The following is a 17833-nucleotide window of genomic DNA, read 5'->3' on the forward strand; positions in this document are numbered from 1 at the left end:
TAGATAGTTTGTCTGTAATTTGTAAACTATGATGCAATCAAGAGCCAGTGGTCGCAGGTGTAATTTTTGGAAGCTTGTTGAGTTGCTTGTTTGGAGTTGAACAGATGCCCCATAGACAGCAAAATAAAATTGCATCTACCCTCTTGAGTGCTCGTACTGACCTGCAATCTGATCTAAGCATCAATGAGTATGTGTGTACTCTTGTTCACATGTGTGTCTGTGCACACGCCAGCTGGCATATCCTTTGGACAGCGCAGCCACGGAAAGATGGATGCCAGCGGGTTATAATTGTTATCAGTCTTTGAAAGATTCTGGGTGTCTGCGCCCGCTGCAGATGTGCCAGGCTTTCCCTGGTTCACTGATGCCAGTCTGCAGACCTGGAGGGGGTTTGGCATGGCTGCTGTGTTTACGTGTGTGGGGTTTGTCTATCCGTGGGTCCATTAGCATGCAGAGGCAGTCTCAGTAGTGGTCAAGGCTGTCAGACGATGATTGTATTAGTTTGTGTGAATAATGTTGTTGTCTTTGCAGAGAGGCGGGAGAGGGATGTTTGGACTGGTCCTTCTCAACCCATTACTCAGGTGTTCTCTCGTCTTTTAGTGACAGACAGACAGGCCTTTGGGAATGTCCTCACTCTTTCACTCACATCTGTCTCAATAAGACACTCGTGCTCTTGTTTTTCATCCCCCCGGCTCTCGGCCTCCCCAGAGCATTGACTTAAATGTTTCACTAGAATAGATTTAATCCTTTTTTACCTTACAATTTGTCTCACTATTGTCTTGTGTATTCGGACAGGAAGATTAGAGCAGGACGATGGAGTGATGGTTTCATTTGAGGTTTTGCAAGACTGGATATTGATTCTTTTTCTGGGAAATGCCACAAGGAAGCCATTTACTAAGACACTAATGAGGAGATGTTTTGCTACTGTATTAAGTTGTATATGAAGGCTGATGGTGTGAACAGTATTGATTGCTTTTATTTATATTTTTACTTCTTTTTTGTGGTGTCATTAAGGCAAAGGGTGAGTATTAAACTTTGGCATGTAACTCACCCTGCGTTGTTCGTGCTTCGGAAATGAATGACATCTTAAATCAGATGTATACTCTTGCTTTTCATTAGCATTCAGACTTCATTAGCATTCAGGTTTTCACCTAGTGGACTATCAAATAAGCAGAAAAAAAATCTTGATAGAAGAGTTTTATTTTAGTATTATTTGAAATATATTTGTATTAATATTTTGAATTAGCTTTGTATTTTTCAGTTTTAATTAGATTTTTATTAATTGTATTATTTTCAGACTTCATTTAGACTTCATTAGCATTGAGGGTTTTACCTACAGTAGTGGACTATCCAAAAAATACAATAAAATAAATAAACCTGATAGAACAGTGTTATTTTAGTATTATTTGGATTATACTTTTATTAATATTTTTAATTAGCTTTTTATTTTTCAGTTTTAATTGAAAGAATGTCATTTATTAATGTTATGTGCTTTAAAAAATACTACTTAGGTATAATTAATATATATATACATTTTTAGTTCAGATTTAGTTAGTTACTTGTTGCCAGTTTGTAATTTTAGTGCTTCAACTTAAACTTATATTAGTTCAAAGTAACTTATAATTTTTATTTAGTTTAGTTTAATTTATTTTTTTTTATCTAATATTTGTTTTATTTTATTTCAGATTTATTTCATTTAACAAAAAATGTTATTTTTAGTTTTATTAGTTAACGATAATAACCATATCATAGGTTTACACTGAAGGAGGGTTCGGAGATAAGAAATCTTGTTGCTGTTTATTTATTTTTCTTCTCTATGATTTTTTGCAATTAATCTTGAACAACTTGGACACCATTTCCTGCATTCTGAAAATCTCCCATTGACTGTAGAATGTTTGGCATTGGAAATCTAACTGAGAGTGATGACTTTATTATATTTTGCATACTGAATTGTGATTAGTCTTTTGCATTAATTTGCATAGATGCATTTTTTTTTTGCATCTATTTAACCTTCTACTCGCCTTTACACTACAAAGATGGTGTCAGGCTGTGTGCTGATTCTCATGCACAGCTGACAAGATTCTGAGCTCTGATTCGGCTTTTCGTTAACAGAACTAAAGCTTAGAATCTAATCTTGGATAAAACTTTAACACCATTCTTTCTCTGCTTCCCAGCCATTCTAATCTATAGAGATGCAAAATCTATTTTTTTCCCCACATTGCTTTCCCGTTTGTTTCTAGTGATTGAAAATTTTGATCGCAGGCATTGCATCCTCTAGAGCTCCCGTCAGCTGACTAAATAAAGGACTGCTATAGCATCTGTCTCTCTCTTTTTCTCAGCCCCTGCACCATTCGGAAAACACAGACACAAACCTTCAGCCTTCTCAGCTTCAACTTCTGTGATCTGCTTTGATAATGCAGATGAAATGCTGCATGGCTTGGTTTCAAGCTTGGGAACAGATTCTTGTGTGTCACATGTGGTCTACAGCTCTTTTCCTCATTATGGTGTGTTTTTAATAATCACAGGTCAACAGCCACTAGAGCTAGCTGTGCAGCTCGTAAACAAGCCGCAGCCTCTCACATGTGTTGTGTGTATTTGTTAGGTATGTGACTGTCTACCAGGAGCGAGCTTTGCCTTTTCCTGGTGTGTGGAGAGGTGGAAATATTAGCTGTGGTTAATATCCGTGCATTTGTCTTTTTAATAATAACAATAACAACAACAATAAATTATTATTAATAAGACGTTGTATTATTTTTTTTAAGTTTAGAATAATTTTAAAAGATTTATGATTATTATTTAATTTTAAATTATTCTATATCAAAAGTAATACACTGCTGATTAATCTAAAACAAAATGTAATATTGTTATTATTATTATTATTTGTTATATCAATTCAAATTATTTTGAATTTATATTAATATTATTATTAAAAAGACACTATTAATTTTCATTTACAATAATTTAAAATTACAATAATAATAATACATTATTATTATTACTGTTGTTATTATTATAATAATTTTTAATGATTCTGAATTTATATTAATATTATTATTAAACAGACACTATTAATTTTAATTTAGAACTATTTGAAATGCAATTTATTTTAATATTATTATTTAAAATGCTGTGTTCATTTTCATTTAGAATAATTTAAAATTACTACAACAACAATAATGATGATGATGATGATTATGATGATGATGATAATAATAATCTCAGCTTTTGACAATATTTTTTTTTCACTAATAAAACAATATAAAGCAAAAAACATTGTTTTAAATGAGAAAAATGCAAAGTTGAAGCATTTTAGCTAGTGGTGTCACATATTTGAAATCCTAAGACAGGGATCAAAGCCAGGTTGCAGCCATCATCATTTTTAGCTGTGACTGTATTTGTATGTGTGCGTGCAGGGGGTAAGCTGATCGATCCCGAGGCCTGGTTGTCTGAGACAAGTCTTGTCTCAGCCCTGTGTTTGATCATGTCTGCTTCGACATGCATTATTAAACAGCCCTCTCCTCCCCTTGATCAGCACCGTATCTGAGATAACCAGCCTCCAGCCGGCCACACTCATCCTGGGGCATGTTGGTGCTCAGCAGGTCGCACTCTTAAGTGGCCGCACTGAGCTGCAGGGTCCTGTCGCACGCTGGGCTCAGGAAGGGTCCCATGACTTCAAATGATTTCGGATGCATTACTGAGACCAGACATCCCATCATATGTTACTGTTTGCTTTTCCCAGCTACTGAAATGTTTACTGCCTAATTAAAAAACATTTCTTCCATCTGTGGGATGAAGTTTTTTTAATTGTTTAATTATCTTCTCTAGACTGTACGTATTTGTCTGTTCGGTCCAGCTGAGTAGATAGTGAAATGTTTACCGCCTAATTGACTTATTTCCTCAGTTTGTAGTGGGGGCTGTTCCGATTTTCACAGTTCTGTCCATATTTTCCTGTTAACGGATCTCAGAGGAGACAATGTTGAATATCATACTGAGACCAAGCAGAATTACTGCGGAAATGATTGCTTCTAGGCATGGCACTCCAGTAAATATGCATTTTGTCATGCAGCGGAAGTTGTAATTTTTCACGTAATTGTTATCTACAGAAAAATCATAGTGAATAATTCATCCCCCTTCATATTCCTATTAATAATAGATGTGAGGCGTTTGTTTGAGAATAGCTAGATCATTGTTATCCCTGTGCAATAGGAGAGGTTTGTGAGAGGGAGATGGATAGCTAGATAGAGAATTTAATCTCATAGAATCATTCAATGTTGAGCTGATTTATTATGATTTGTTTGAAGTTTAATTCCACCCTGTTACTAGTAGAAGGAGCATTATGTTATAAGAAAAAGTAACAGGCTGATATACGAGCTGATATGTGGATGCATCTCTTAAAAACAATTATTTCACCCTAAATTAAACAAAGGCTCCCCCTGCGTAATTATGTTTATATGCATACAGTACATACATGTATAATGCGAAATCAAAAGCAAAAGTTATATATTATATAAATAATAAAAGAAATTGCGTGTATGTATATATATGTAATATGTATATATATATAAAGTGTGTGTGTATGTGCTGCATAATATAGGCCAATAACATTATATATATATATATATATATATATATAAAAATTTTGGCATACAATTTTATCGTATTTGCCCCACAAATTCATTACTGTATTGCATTATTTCTTATTATTGTCCATGATGATTTGATTAGGGTTACAAGGGGTGGAACATTTCCGGTAAATTTCTGAAACTTTTCTGGATTTTTTGGAAAGTGTCCCCTGAAATTTACTGGAAATTTCCTGCCCCTTTGTAATCCTAGATTTGATTCTCATTTATAGTCATTTTTAACTGTAGTACAGTAAAACACGTCCATTATTAGTGTTTTTGTTGTAGTGCAAAATACCAGGATGTAATAATTTTTGTAAATGACAATAATAAGAATTACTTTTTTTGTAATACGGTAATGTCAAAGGGGGTATACTTTTCTTTTTTCTACAAAATATCATAGAAAATCTTGATAGATGACATTTTTCCAGACAAAATATATCTTTCTTTCTCTTTCTTTCTTGGTGAAATATGACCCCGGTTAATGAATCATACTCAGTTCTTGAACCGTTTAATCTTATTGAGATTATTACATTGCCAGCGGTGACATCTAAGCAATATGGCCTTTGTCCTTCAGCTGTTGTGCTGGTGTTTATTAAGTCTGGCTGTGTTATTTCTTTTTGATTATGAGTGCTGGGTGTGGATCTTCTCAAAAACGGAATTATTAATGTATTTTTGTGTGTGACTGTTTGTAAGAGCCATGTGAAGAGTAATTTATATATTAAATCACCTTCATCTGTGTATGTGGGAGAGAGTTGTACACGCAGGATTGAAGAGAGTAATTAGTCATTTAGGGTTGGCTTGGGGCAAAGCTATTGTCTCTTTACATTCTATCTTCCTTCCTTATGGTCTTCGTTTGACACTTGAAATGATTTCTCTGTCCCGTGTGCATGCATTCCAGACTGCCTGTTCTCTGCTGTCAGATCATTAAGCACAGCTAAAGTGTGATCCTTCTGACACCATCTCAAATTGGGATCCCTCACCTCCAGGCGAAATATGTCCTTTCGTATAGACAAATGGCATGAAGTCCACCCCAGAGGAGACTTTTATTGCTTAAAGGTTGCTCTTTCTGCTCGGAAGACTTAAAGTCAGCATGAAATCAAAATTGATGTTTTGTTTTTTGTTCCTGGTGCATAATTCAACAGGGTGCATTCTAAATGAACAAAAAATATGTGTTTTTGTGATCTTTATCAAAGTAATATTTTGCTCTGCCTTTGCTATAACATTTTTCGGCTGACATAACAGTATTGGATAATGTTAACACATGAACACAAGACACTTTGCTATTGGACTACTTCCATATTCAATGAGAAAAACAAAAGTAGGGAAAGATTTGCTTTTGCAATTGATATGATGGTGAAAATTGGAAGTGATATGGTTTGCAAATGCCATTTCATGTTGATCATTCTCGGAGACAGTTTGGGGTCAGTAAGGTATTTTATGTTTTTTAAAAGAATAGTCTTATGCTTTCTACAACTGCATTTATTTGACCAAAAATACAGTAAAATACAGAAATATTATTGCAATTTAAAATAACGGTTTTCTATTTGAATATATTTTAAAATGTGATTTATTCCTGTGATGCAAAGCTGAATTTCCAGCATCATTACTCCAGTGTTCAGTGTCACATGATCCTTCAGAAATCATTCTGATATGCTGATTTGCTGCTCAAGAAACGTATTATTATTATTCTTTGAATAATAGCATTTATTTGAAATCTTTTGTAATTATTAATGTTATAATGTTAAATTAAATGTTTACAATCAAATGCAATACATTTAATGAATAAAAATCCTACTTGCAAATGGTATTTTCTATTCTAGTAACTTTTTCTTCTGATGTTTTATTTATTTATTTATTTATTTATTTATTTAAATAGACAGAATATGACATATTTGAGGGTATGTAAAATTAATGTTGGTATTAACAATTTCTGGATATTTGGAGAATTGTTCTAGAAATGTTCAAATTGAAATATTTAATGACTTTTGATTGTTGACTTTTTAAATTGTGGATAAATCTGTTTGTGACATTGAGATATCTTCTAAAACTCGAGAGGAGATGCAGAGTTTTTTTTTTTTTTTTTGTAGACTAATTGCTTTCTATAAGAAACAATAGAGTTACGAGATCTGATTTTTCTCGCTTAGGAGAGCTCAAGATGAGAAAATATCCATCAAACACTGCATATGTATGCTCTCCAACATAAATCTAGATGTTTTCACACATATCTGCCAGACTGTGATAACGGTTATGTAATCTAACGTCTGTCAGACGCCACTTATCTGGTGTCGTTGGCTCTATTTTCAGTGGCGTTATATACAGAAGTCGTATCGTGTCTCGGTTTATTAGTGTTTCATCTTGTTATGTGTGTGTGCGAGCGTGTGTGGGGGACATCAGCTTGCATCCTTGTGTGTGTGTTTGGGGCTTGTAATGAGTGTGCTTGATTACTGAATCTGTGTGTCTGGAGCAGATGCTGCCTTTCGTCCTCCTGTGAATATCCTCACATCAAACGGGAGCAGCCCAGAGGAACTTTCACTCGCATTACACACACGTAATCAACCGTCGGAGCCACACAACAGTGCTTTTCAAAGCACAGGCCGACATAGAACGCAGTCCAGAACAGCACTGGATGATATACACTTAACGTGTGTTGTATGGGCAGATGGGGTTGTCTTGAAACGATCACGTTCTGATGTCTGCGCAAGAGACCAGCAGTTTCATCTCAAAGCACGCTGTGTATCGAGGATTTTTAATAAGCCCAGACGGCTCAGTGACATCTGCGTTATATTTTGTTGGTTATTTTTCTACGTTCTCTAATGGAGTTGTTAATTCATAGCTCAGATTCCCATTTAATTGACATGTTGTCAGGCTTGGAATGCTTATTTATGCTGTTTATGGAAGGAATGATGTCTGTATAAAGGATTTCAAACTGCTTTCCACATGCAAACAGTGATTTAAAGATGGTGTGTGTATGTGTGTGTGTTCCTATCCCATCTTAAAGGAACAGTTCATGCAAAAATTTTAATTGTTATCATTTACTCACTCCAACCTGTATGGCTTGCTTGCTTCCAAAGGCCACAAAAAAGGAAATATTCACACTTCTATTTTCCATGCAGTGAAAGGGAATGATGACCAGTGGCTTTCAAGCTCCATGAATGGCAACAACACACGTTACAACTCATGTGTTATATATTCTAATTTGCATATGAATATTAGCATATTAGAATGAGTTCTGAAGGATCACGTGACAATGAAGACTGGAGTAATGATGCTAAAAATTCAGCTTTGCATCACAGGAATAAATTACATTTTTCAAATTACACTCGAAAACAGTCAAGTTTAAGTTTCACGATATTCACCATTTTCCCAATATTACTGTTTTGACTGTATTTTTGATCAAATAAATGCAGTCTTGGTGACTTTGAAAAACATTAAACAAATCTTGCCAACCTGAACATTTGAACAGTTGCACATTGAGAATCAATTATGCAAATTAATGCAATTGAACTAAGACCAGTTGGAAGCTGGCAAGCTGTCATTGTTGGGTAGATTCTAATTGTCTTTATGACAAAATGACTGTAAATATCCATTGTTTACTCTGTTCAGGCAGGTTAACCTATAGTATAAAATTGCTTACTTGCAGTTATAGTATTTTATATACCTTTTAAGTATAACTGTACTTCTAAATATACCCATGTTCATTGGGAAATCATGTTTGTTCTGCTTGAATTAATGGTAATTTATAAAACTATTGTTGAAAATGTATATTAGTATTATTCTGTTCTGGTAATATATCTGAAGCCAAGGAAAATAATAGGTAGATAAAATATCAACTGTAAAATTGCATGATAGTAGGATAGGACCTGTTAGCCATGCACTTTAAAAAGTGAATAAACTTGAAAATAAAGACGGTGGTTCGGTCAAAATGTACTGAGCTTTCTGACCCAAATTGCACATTTGCCGTGTCCATGTTATTATTGGCCAAGGGGTTTCTCCAATCAGGCGTCACACTAAACCATCTGCCTAATGTTGGCTGCCGTGTTTAACGATTATGCCCCTTAAATAATGGAACCAGATGTAATGTCTTGGAGGTAATTGGATCGTTCCTCTCACCTCCTCTGGGGGAAAAGAAAAGCAGTGTTTCGATCCAGTCATGAATGCAACATTATTGTCAGCCTGAGTATCCCCAGGGAGAATCGGCATTATTAAAGACACCTTTCTACCGACTTCCATCACCATAATCACCCGCCGTCTCTGGATTGCCAGGTTATTTGAATATCCCATTTGCAATTGTTAAAGAATCTTTTGTTGACTGTAGTGGATAATCCTATTGTAACACTTCTTCTCGTGCTGCTTTCGCCCAATTCGGTGTTAATCCGGCATACACACAGAATCCACACTAGACTTCAAAAACCATTCTTATTAAATTAACATGATAAAATGACATGGAAAAGTTACTCAGACTGTGATGCTCTGATATTGTGCTGTGTGTGTGGTTGCCAGGGTGTTTTGCTTTTCGCTTTCAAATAATGAAACAAACATTTTTTTTTCTTTTTAGACTAATTGAATTCAGACTTTAAAGATGAATGACTAAATCTGGCATTGATTACAAATATACAAGCTGAAGTATTTTTCTGTATATTTATTTATTTATTGGCATTCATAGTATCGGTTCAGTTTTTTAAAATAATAATACTTTTATTAAACAAAACATAATGCATATTTTGTAGCAATAATAATAATAAATAATAATAATAATAATAGCATATTATTATTATCATTTTCAATACAAATATTGTATTTTGTGTTGTTTATTTATGAGTTTTTCTTTTTCTATACCCTTACTGACTTTAAAAGTTTTTTTTTTTTTTTTTCATGTGCATATAATTATAATTGACTGTCATTCCCTAAATGTCTGCCCGGGCATGGCAGCGCTCCATATTAGAGTAGGGGTTTGACGCTGCAGTCCATCACCACAGGGCAGGGGACATCTTCATCTGTGAATAGACGCACACATCAGATCTTGAATCATTTATGAAGCTCGCCACTGCCCAGGAGGGCAGCACCAAACAGGATTTATGACTGACTGCCGTAACTCAATGACGACGCTCAGCCAAAGTTTCCCATTAGAAAGCAATATACCTTCGGCCTTGCTTAGTTTACAGCCTGTGTCACTTTGCAGTCTGTCTGGGTCTTTGTCTTGGAATAATGGACCAACTGTACTGTAAGGTCACCGGAGTGCATTCAGGTGGCAGGAAGGTGAATTTTAGATAGTTTTTCTGATCTTCTTATCGGGATGAGCTGAGGAGAAAGCATAGTGTTTGTTGCTGGTTTTCGGGATACGTGCAGAATAAATGAGGCTGTCAGTTACTCTTTGATTCTAGCTCATGAAAAATAATGGCAAAAACAAAAGAGTTGCGTTTATATTTCTGTTCAGTATATGTTAGCTAGCATGCTGGCTGCTTTCTACATTCACCCGCTACATTCAAAACTGAGGTGATTTCACTCCAGCGCTTCTCTTTCTCCTTACGGTTGTGATACGTTTTCGACACATTATACAGACAGTCTTACTATAAAACGTCAGAAAGCAGTTTCCTCCGTCTCCACTATCCAACGGGGCCGTACAGCAGCTGTTTTGTGGTCGGCATTGCTATTGTGAAAATACTAACGTAATCATATAGCAAAGTGAAGTGACATGACATGTGGCCAAGTATGGTGACCCATACTCGGAATTAGTGCTCTGCATTTATCCCATCCAAAGTGCACACACACAGTAGTGAACTCACACACACCGTGAACACACACCCCGAGCAGTGGGCAGACATTTTTTTTTGCTGCGGCGCCCGGGGAGCAGTTGGGGGTTTGGTGCCTTGCTCAAGGGCACCTCAGTCGTGGTATTGAAGGTGGGCAAGAGCGCTGTACATTCACTCACCCCACCTACAATCCCTGCCGGTATGAGACTTGAACACGCAACTTTTGGGTTTACGAGTCCGACTCTCTAACCATTAGGCCATGACTTCCCGTCATTCCCGATGACCCCGATTTGTGTGCGAGCAGATCGGGAGGTGCAACATTCGATCGGTGAACGCCTCACATTACCAGATAATCCGCGCCGAACATCGGGACCGATTGAGGGGCTCGACAAGCCTCCGATTCTCGCGAGGGGGAAATCGGGGCTAAATCGGGCTAAAAATCCTATAGTGTGAGCCAGGCTTAAGAATGAATTTTATAACATTATATTCATGTAGTGTTTCACATGAGATTTGCAAGATATTCAAGTGAGCACTTTTTGACACTCGTCACTCGTCTATAATTAAATGCTTTTTTCTTTCGCTTTACCCCCACTCTCTCTCCGGTCTGGCTAGATTAAAGTGGAGTAAAGGTATTGATGGACCTCCTGTGAGGTTATTGACTTGCTCCACTGTGGTTACTGTAATCAGCTTGATGAATTGGAAGGGAGTGAAGTAGCAGGGATGAACAAGCACACCCGGCTGTAGTTTATTACTGGGACTGTCAGTTCTACACACCTACACACAAAGGTCATGATTTACTGAACGCATTAGTTCTTATAACACTTTGCCTTCACTACACTAGAGCCGTTGTCATGAACAATTCGGTCCTCCTGTTGAATCGAGTCCATCCAGCACCCTAAAGCGATTCCATTTAGCTGAACAACTTTTAATGGGTGCTCCATTCAGTGCTTGGTTAGAAATGTAACAATTTTGTTGCATGATGTATGTCGTCTGGAGTTGCAAGACAAAACGAACCATTTGCGGAGAAAGTTTGGGGCCAGTACGGTTTTTGTTTTGATAGAAATTTATTTTATTCAAGAAGGGCTCAGTAATTGATCAAAAGTGAGAGTAAAGACATTTTAATGTTACAAAAGATTTCTATTTTAAGTAAATGCTGTATCATGATTTCCACAAAAATAAACAGCACAAACATATTTACAAAAATATTAAGCAGGACAATTGTTAATAATAAGAAATATTTAGCAGCAAATCAACATATTAGAATGATTTCTGAAGGATCAAGTGACACTGAAGACTAGGATATGGCTGCTAATATTCAACTTTGCCATCAGAGGAATAAATTGCATTTTAAAAATATATTACATTTAAAAAAAGGAATTGTAAGATATCATAATATTATTGTTTTAACTGTGTTTTGATCGAATAACTGGACCTTTGAAATAAGAAAAATCTGTAAAATTGGTTACATGTTCTTTTCTTTTCTTTGTCAATTGTAAATCCAACGGGGCCGTACAGCAGCTGTTTTGTGGTCGGCATTGCTATTGTGAAAATACTAACGTAATCATATAGCAAAGTGAAGTGACATGACATGTGGCCAAGTATGGTGACCCATACTCGGAATTAGTGCTCTGCATTTATCCCATCCAAAGTGCACACACACAGTAGTGAACTCACACACACCGTGAACACACACCCCGAGCAGTGGGCAGACATTTTTTTTGCTGCGGCACCCGGGGAGCAGTTGGGGGTTTGGTGCCTTGCTCAAGGGCACCTCAGTCGTGGTATTGAAGGTGGGCAAGAGCGCTGTACATTCACTCACCCCACCTACAATCCCTGCCGGTATGAGACTTGAACACGCAACTTTTGGGTTTACGAGTCCGACTCTCTAACCATTAGGCCATGACTTCCCGTCATTCCCGATGACCCCGATTTGTGTGCGAGCAGATCGGGAGGTGCAACATTCGATCGGTGAACGCCTCACATTACCAGATAATCCGCGCCGAACATCGGGACCGATTGAGGGGCTCGACAAGCCTCCGATTCTCGCGAGGGGGAAATCGGGGCTAAATCGGGCTAAAAATCCTATAGTGTGAGCCAGGCTTAAGAATGAATTTTATAACATTATATTCATGTAGTGTTTCACATGAGATTTGCAAGATATTCAAGTGAGCACTTTTTGACACTCGTCACTCGTCTATAATTAAATGCTTTTTTCTTTCGCTTTACCCCCACTCTCTCTCCGGTCTGGCTAGATTAAAGTGGAGTAAAGGTATTGATGGACCTCCTGTGAGGTTATTGACTTGCTCCACTGTGGTTACTGTAATCAGCTTGATGAATTGGAAGGGAGTGAAGTAGCAGGGATGAACAAGCACACCCGGCTGTAGTTTATTACTGGGACTGTCAGTTCTACACACCTACACACAAAGGTCATGATTTACTGAACGCATTAGTTCTTATAACACTTTGCCTTCACTACACTAGAGCCGTTGTCATGAACAATTCGGTCCTCCTGTTGAATCGAGTCCATCCAGCACCCTAAAGCGATTCCATTTAGCTGAACAACTTTTAATGGGTGCTCCATTCAGTGCTTGGTTAGAAATGTAACAATTTTGTTGCATGATGTATGTCGTCTGGAGTTGCAAGACAAAACGAACCATTTGCGGAGAAAGTTTGGGGCCAGTACGGTTTTTGTTTTGATAGAAATTTATTTTATTCAAGAAGGGCTCAGTAATTGATCAAAAGTGAGAGTAAAGACATTTTAATGTTACAAAAGATTTCTATTTTAAGTAAATGCTGTATCATGATTTCCACAAAAATAAACAGCACAAACATATTTACAAAAATATTAAGCAGGACAATTGTTAATAATAAGAAATATTTAGCAGCAAATCAACATATTAGAATGATTTCTGAAGGATCAAGTGACACTGAAGACTAGGATATGGCTGCTAATATTCAACTTTGCCATCAGAGGAATAAATTGCATTTTAAAAATATATTACATTTAAAAAAAGGAATTGTAAGATATCATAATATTATTGTTTTAACTGTGTTTTGATCGAATAACTGGACCTTTGAAATAAGAAAAATCTGTAAAATTGGTTACATGTTCTTTTCTTTTCTTTGTCAATTGTAAATGGAGTTTGCGTGTTACCTGCAGTAATGGGTGTCTCCTGTGGTTTTTTTACTCATTACATTGTCTAGTTGTCATCTGAAGATGATGTCTTCTTGCAGAGTGGCTGCAGAAATTACAGTTTATATCAGTTCAACTCTCAACCTTTGCCTACCTTTACTTTTGGCCAGGAAACGTCTGAATGAATGAAACTCTTACCCTTCGTCTTTCATGATCTCTATTGTACGTAATTGATTATTCTCTATAATGAGCAGCAGAAATACTTCAGTGTTAGTTTCCATTATGAAACCTTTACTCCTTGAGGACCTGTAATGACCGCAGGCCACTAATGAGTCTCTCCTGGAAACGGTTGTTATGGCAGCAGCATGCTGTCGATGCCGCGTAGATATAAATCGACTTGTTGCCGCGTTATAATTGTAGTGCGTTTGCACGAGGACGAGTGACTTGCTGTTTTGCATTTCTCTGATTTTACTGGCGTATTTTAAGAGTAAGTTTAGACTGAACGCAGTCTTACATATCCTGCATAATAAGCGCTGGGCGCATGTGTAAATGTGTACGTGCTGGAGTGTGAAACAGTGTATTTTTAGTTTCTCCCAGACTGTGCAGAGGAGGTGCAGAGACTGCTGGATCTCAGCCCAGACTTCCAGCTCTAGAGTGTCTAATAATGTGTGTGAGTGTCCATCTGTTTATAAGAACAGCATCCATAGTGTCTGGATAGAAAGGTTGATGTGCATTTTTTCCCCCTCGATGATGGGTGTCATTGTTGTAAAAGCTTTTGACCAAACTGTGAGAGGTGTTGCAGACTGGAGCGAGTTGAATCTGAAATGCAATCGTTAGCTCCCACCTTACAAGCTCACATTTGTGGTCTTGCAAAACTACACAACTTTTTGGGGTTCAAAAGTGGGGCGTTGCACAATTATACAGTTCTAGAGGAAGGGTTGGATTTCAGAGCAGTGATGGCTTTATTGAGAGAGTATCTGATGATCTCAGGTATCTGTGTTGGTTTTGAGGTTTGATGGACCTGTTTATTTAAGGCAAATGCTGGGTTGGGAAGCTCACATTACAAAACATCAGCTTTAGCTAAGCTCCAAACCAGGAGACCTTTAAAGCGAATAAGGCTCATATGATTCCATCTTCTTGTCATATCATTTTCTTTGCTCTTTTGAAATAAGAGTTTGATGTATTATGTAGACAGGCTCTTTAAAGTTCACAATCCGAAGCTTCCTCCCTTGTCTAACCAGACCATTTATTGAAACTAATTTGCAGAAACATCTGGTTAACAAATTGTAATATCACAACCACGAGCGTATTAGCACATGACTGTCTGTGTTTACATGTTGACACTTGTTCAGTATTCAGAAACTCAGCCTGCCCTGTTGAAAGGCAGTGTGAGTGCATGGCCAGGTAAAAAATAAATAAATTAAAAAAAAATATATATATATACCTTTCTTTTAGAGACAAATAATTGTATTTATTTATTTACAGTAAATAAATAGTTTTTATTTTTTGTGTTTAAAAATAAATGAATAATTATATTTATTTTATTCATGTATTTAAAATAAACAAATGGTTTTATTTTATTTTATTTTAAATCAATCAATGGTTTTATTTGTTTATTTTATTTTATTTTTTCGGCCATCTTTATCTATTTTGCCCTGACATGGGCTGTTTACTTCTAAGGGTGAAAGAAGGGGTGAAAATGGTAATGTTAAATTAAATTACAGGAAGGAAAGAGTTTTCTACAAAAATTTAGGATATGGCCGGTTCAATTGATTTTGCTGAATGGGCCGAATCTGGGTCAAAATCAGTGAAACCGTACAAGCTGCTCATTATTTAAAATGGCTTAAATACAGTCAAACTTACTATAAATTTATAGTAATAAACTTAGATATGTTTACACTAAATACAACATTGCTAATTTAAATAACTGAATAAATAATGAATTAATCTGTTAATAGTTAGTAGCTAGCGGGGCTGCAGTGCAATATGAAACACTATTGTAAGTGATTTGGTCACACTACATTGCAATGAAAAATGTGTTTGTTGCTGCTAAAGAATGTAGCCATTTAGATCTTCTCAGAAACTCTCTGTTTTGCATATCATTGAGAGTGATGTTTTGAGCAAATGAGTTATACATTTGTTGATTTAGGTTAACCATGTGTGTAACTGACAGTAGCACCAGAATTCTTTCTGTTGTGTCCGAGTTGTAAAAATCCCAGCATATATTCGGAAATATTGTATGTATCAAAGAGTGAGAACTCATGAATCCTCGTCTTTGTTCTTGAAATGTCACATCATGTTACAGTACCGTTTCCTTCCGGGAAGACTCTCAGACTGCGTGTGTTGCGGGGGTTGAGCTGCCGAGAGCTCCGGGTGACAGAACAAAGACCTGAATGTTCGTTCTATTCTGCTCTGTTCTGCCCTTTTCTTAAACAGAACCCACCGTCCTGTCAAACCTATTGCCCACATGTTTTGTTTGGTGTCACCTTTTTGGCCAGAACCAAGGCTGCTAGAACAGAATTGTCTTGGTTCGTCAGTATGAGAATTTAGAGATGATGTATGGTGTTGAAACAATGCAAATATTCGTTTCTATTTTATATGACTATGTATCTGTCTCCATTTGCAGTTCATTTGTTCTGTCCAGTTGTTTAGATGATTAAGGTGTGTGTCTAGTCGCATATCTAGTTCTGTAAAATGTTATTCATTGAGTCTTTTTTTTTATTGTGATGGAAAAAACTGAACTATACATATCCAGTAGGGCCAGATAATACAGCTTTACAGTTAACATTTAATTTACTATCTCATTATCAGAGTTGCTTTGATCATCATCACAGATATTTTGATGCAGTGCTTAACTAATTAAAATGATTTCTTTTCTCTTGTTCTTTTTATAGACTTTGGCAACCGCAGCAGAGAATTTCCAAATGGAGCATCAATGGAAAGATGAATTTGGAGTAAGTGTTTCTATAAGTATGTACTGAACATTTACAAGGTGCATATAGTTATTCTCTTTAATTTAACGTTTCAAATCAATTCAAGCCAGTTTTATTTGTATTCTCCTTTTACAAGACATAAAGCGGCTTTACGAGAAAAGATGTTAAAGGGATAGTGGAAATTCTGTCATGATTTACTCACCCTCATGTTGCTCCAAACCAACACAAAATAATTTTTTTTTGAAGAACCCACTGACTTCTATTTAGACAAAAAATATAGACATTTTTCCAAATTATCACCTTATGTGTTGCATAGAAGAAAAAAAAGTCATACAGATTTGGGATGACTTGAGGGTCACCATGAGTAACCAAATACTATAATATACAATAAAATGAAATTTAAATCTGCCATGCATCCCTCATTTCTTGGGTGCTGTTTACATAATCCACATTCTTGCATTCAAAAAGAGATAGATCGAATAGAAAGCAAGGATTTCAAGACACATTTTTTAAAAGTTTGACTATTTTTAAATGCTCAAAAACAGCACGTTATGCAATGCAGAGGCCAAATATGTCTGACATAGTGCGTCTAGCTGTAGCGTGGTGCTTTAAAGGGCATGAATTAAAATACTTTTCTGGTGCAGAATTTTACAGTGCAACTGTATAACAGCACACTGTCAGCATGTGAATAAAAACACTGCTGCCAAAAATATCAATATAACTGCCCAACCTCCATAATCAACTAGCTGGCTGCTGTATGACTAGTCAACCATCTCTACTCACAAGTGACTTGTTACCATGCAGCAATGGTGGTCTAAGTCAGTGTTTCCCAACCTTTTTTCAGTCGCGGCACCCTTTGGAAATTTTAACAAACTTGTGGCACCCTACAAAATTGATTTTGTCACAATATTTGAATTTCTAACTTCAATATGATAATTTGAAAAGTATAGATATTCGGTACAACAGAATATAATGTCATACAGATATTTTAAAAATTATAAAAAATATTATTAAAAAAATGTGTCCCATCAATGGTGGCAATCAGTAGGCTAATTTCTAATGAAGAGACCAATTTATATGACATATTTTAATGTAGGCTTTTATACATATGTAAACATTATTTAATTACCATTATAACTAGCTATCTCACTAATTTTTGCTCAGTGTTTTTTTTTTATTTTACAGTGGGGTAATTTTGGTGCAGTAGCACGAGATAGTTTGATTTCAAACTTTGAATTGAATAAAAAATGACAAGTAAGCAGTCAGTAATAAAATAAGAAAAAAATAAGAAATGAATAATGATAGCACAAATAGAAAATAACGACAGGCCTTCGAATTAAATAAATTGCTTTTTAGTTTTTCAGGTAGGTCTAACAGTAGGGTTAAGATATTTAACTT

At 36.1% G+C, this 17833-nt stretch overlaps 1 protein-coding gene across 7 annotated transcripts in view; it reads left to right on the forward strand.

The window, feature by feature from the left end:
* LOC107563411 (voltage-dependent calcium channel subunit alpha-2/delta-1) overlaps positions 1-17833 on the forward strand; it is a 124273-nt gene that overhangs the window by 17301 nt on the left and 89139 nt on the right. For all 7 annotated transcript variants that reach the window (XM_016248282.1, XM_016248285.1, XM_016248286.1 and 4 more), the window contains exon 4: positions 16397-16456. In XM_016248282.1, coding sequence (XP_016103768.1) covers positions 16397-16456 — 60 coding nt within the window. The remainder of the gene's footprint in view (positions 1-16396; positions 16457-17833) is intronic.

The sequence above is a fragment of the Sinocyclocheilus grahami genome, unplaced genomic scaffold (genome assembly GCF_001515645.1).
Source record: "Sinocyclocheilus grahami isolate Dianchi unplaced genomic scaffold, SAMN03320097.WGS_v1.1 scaffold874.1, whole genome shotgun sequence".
NCBI lineage: Eukaryota > Metazoa > Chordata > Actinopteri > Cypriniformes > Cyprinidae > Sinocyclocheilus > Sinocyclocheilus grahami.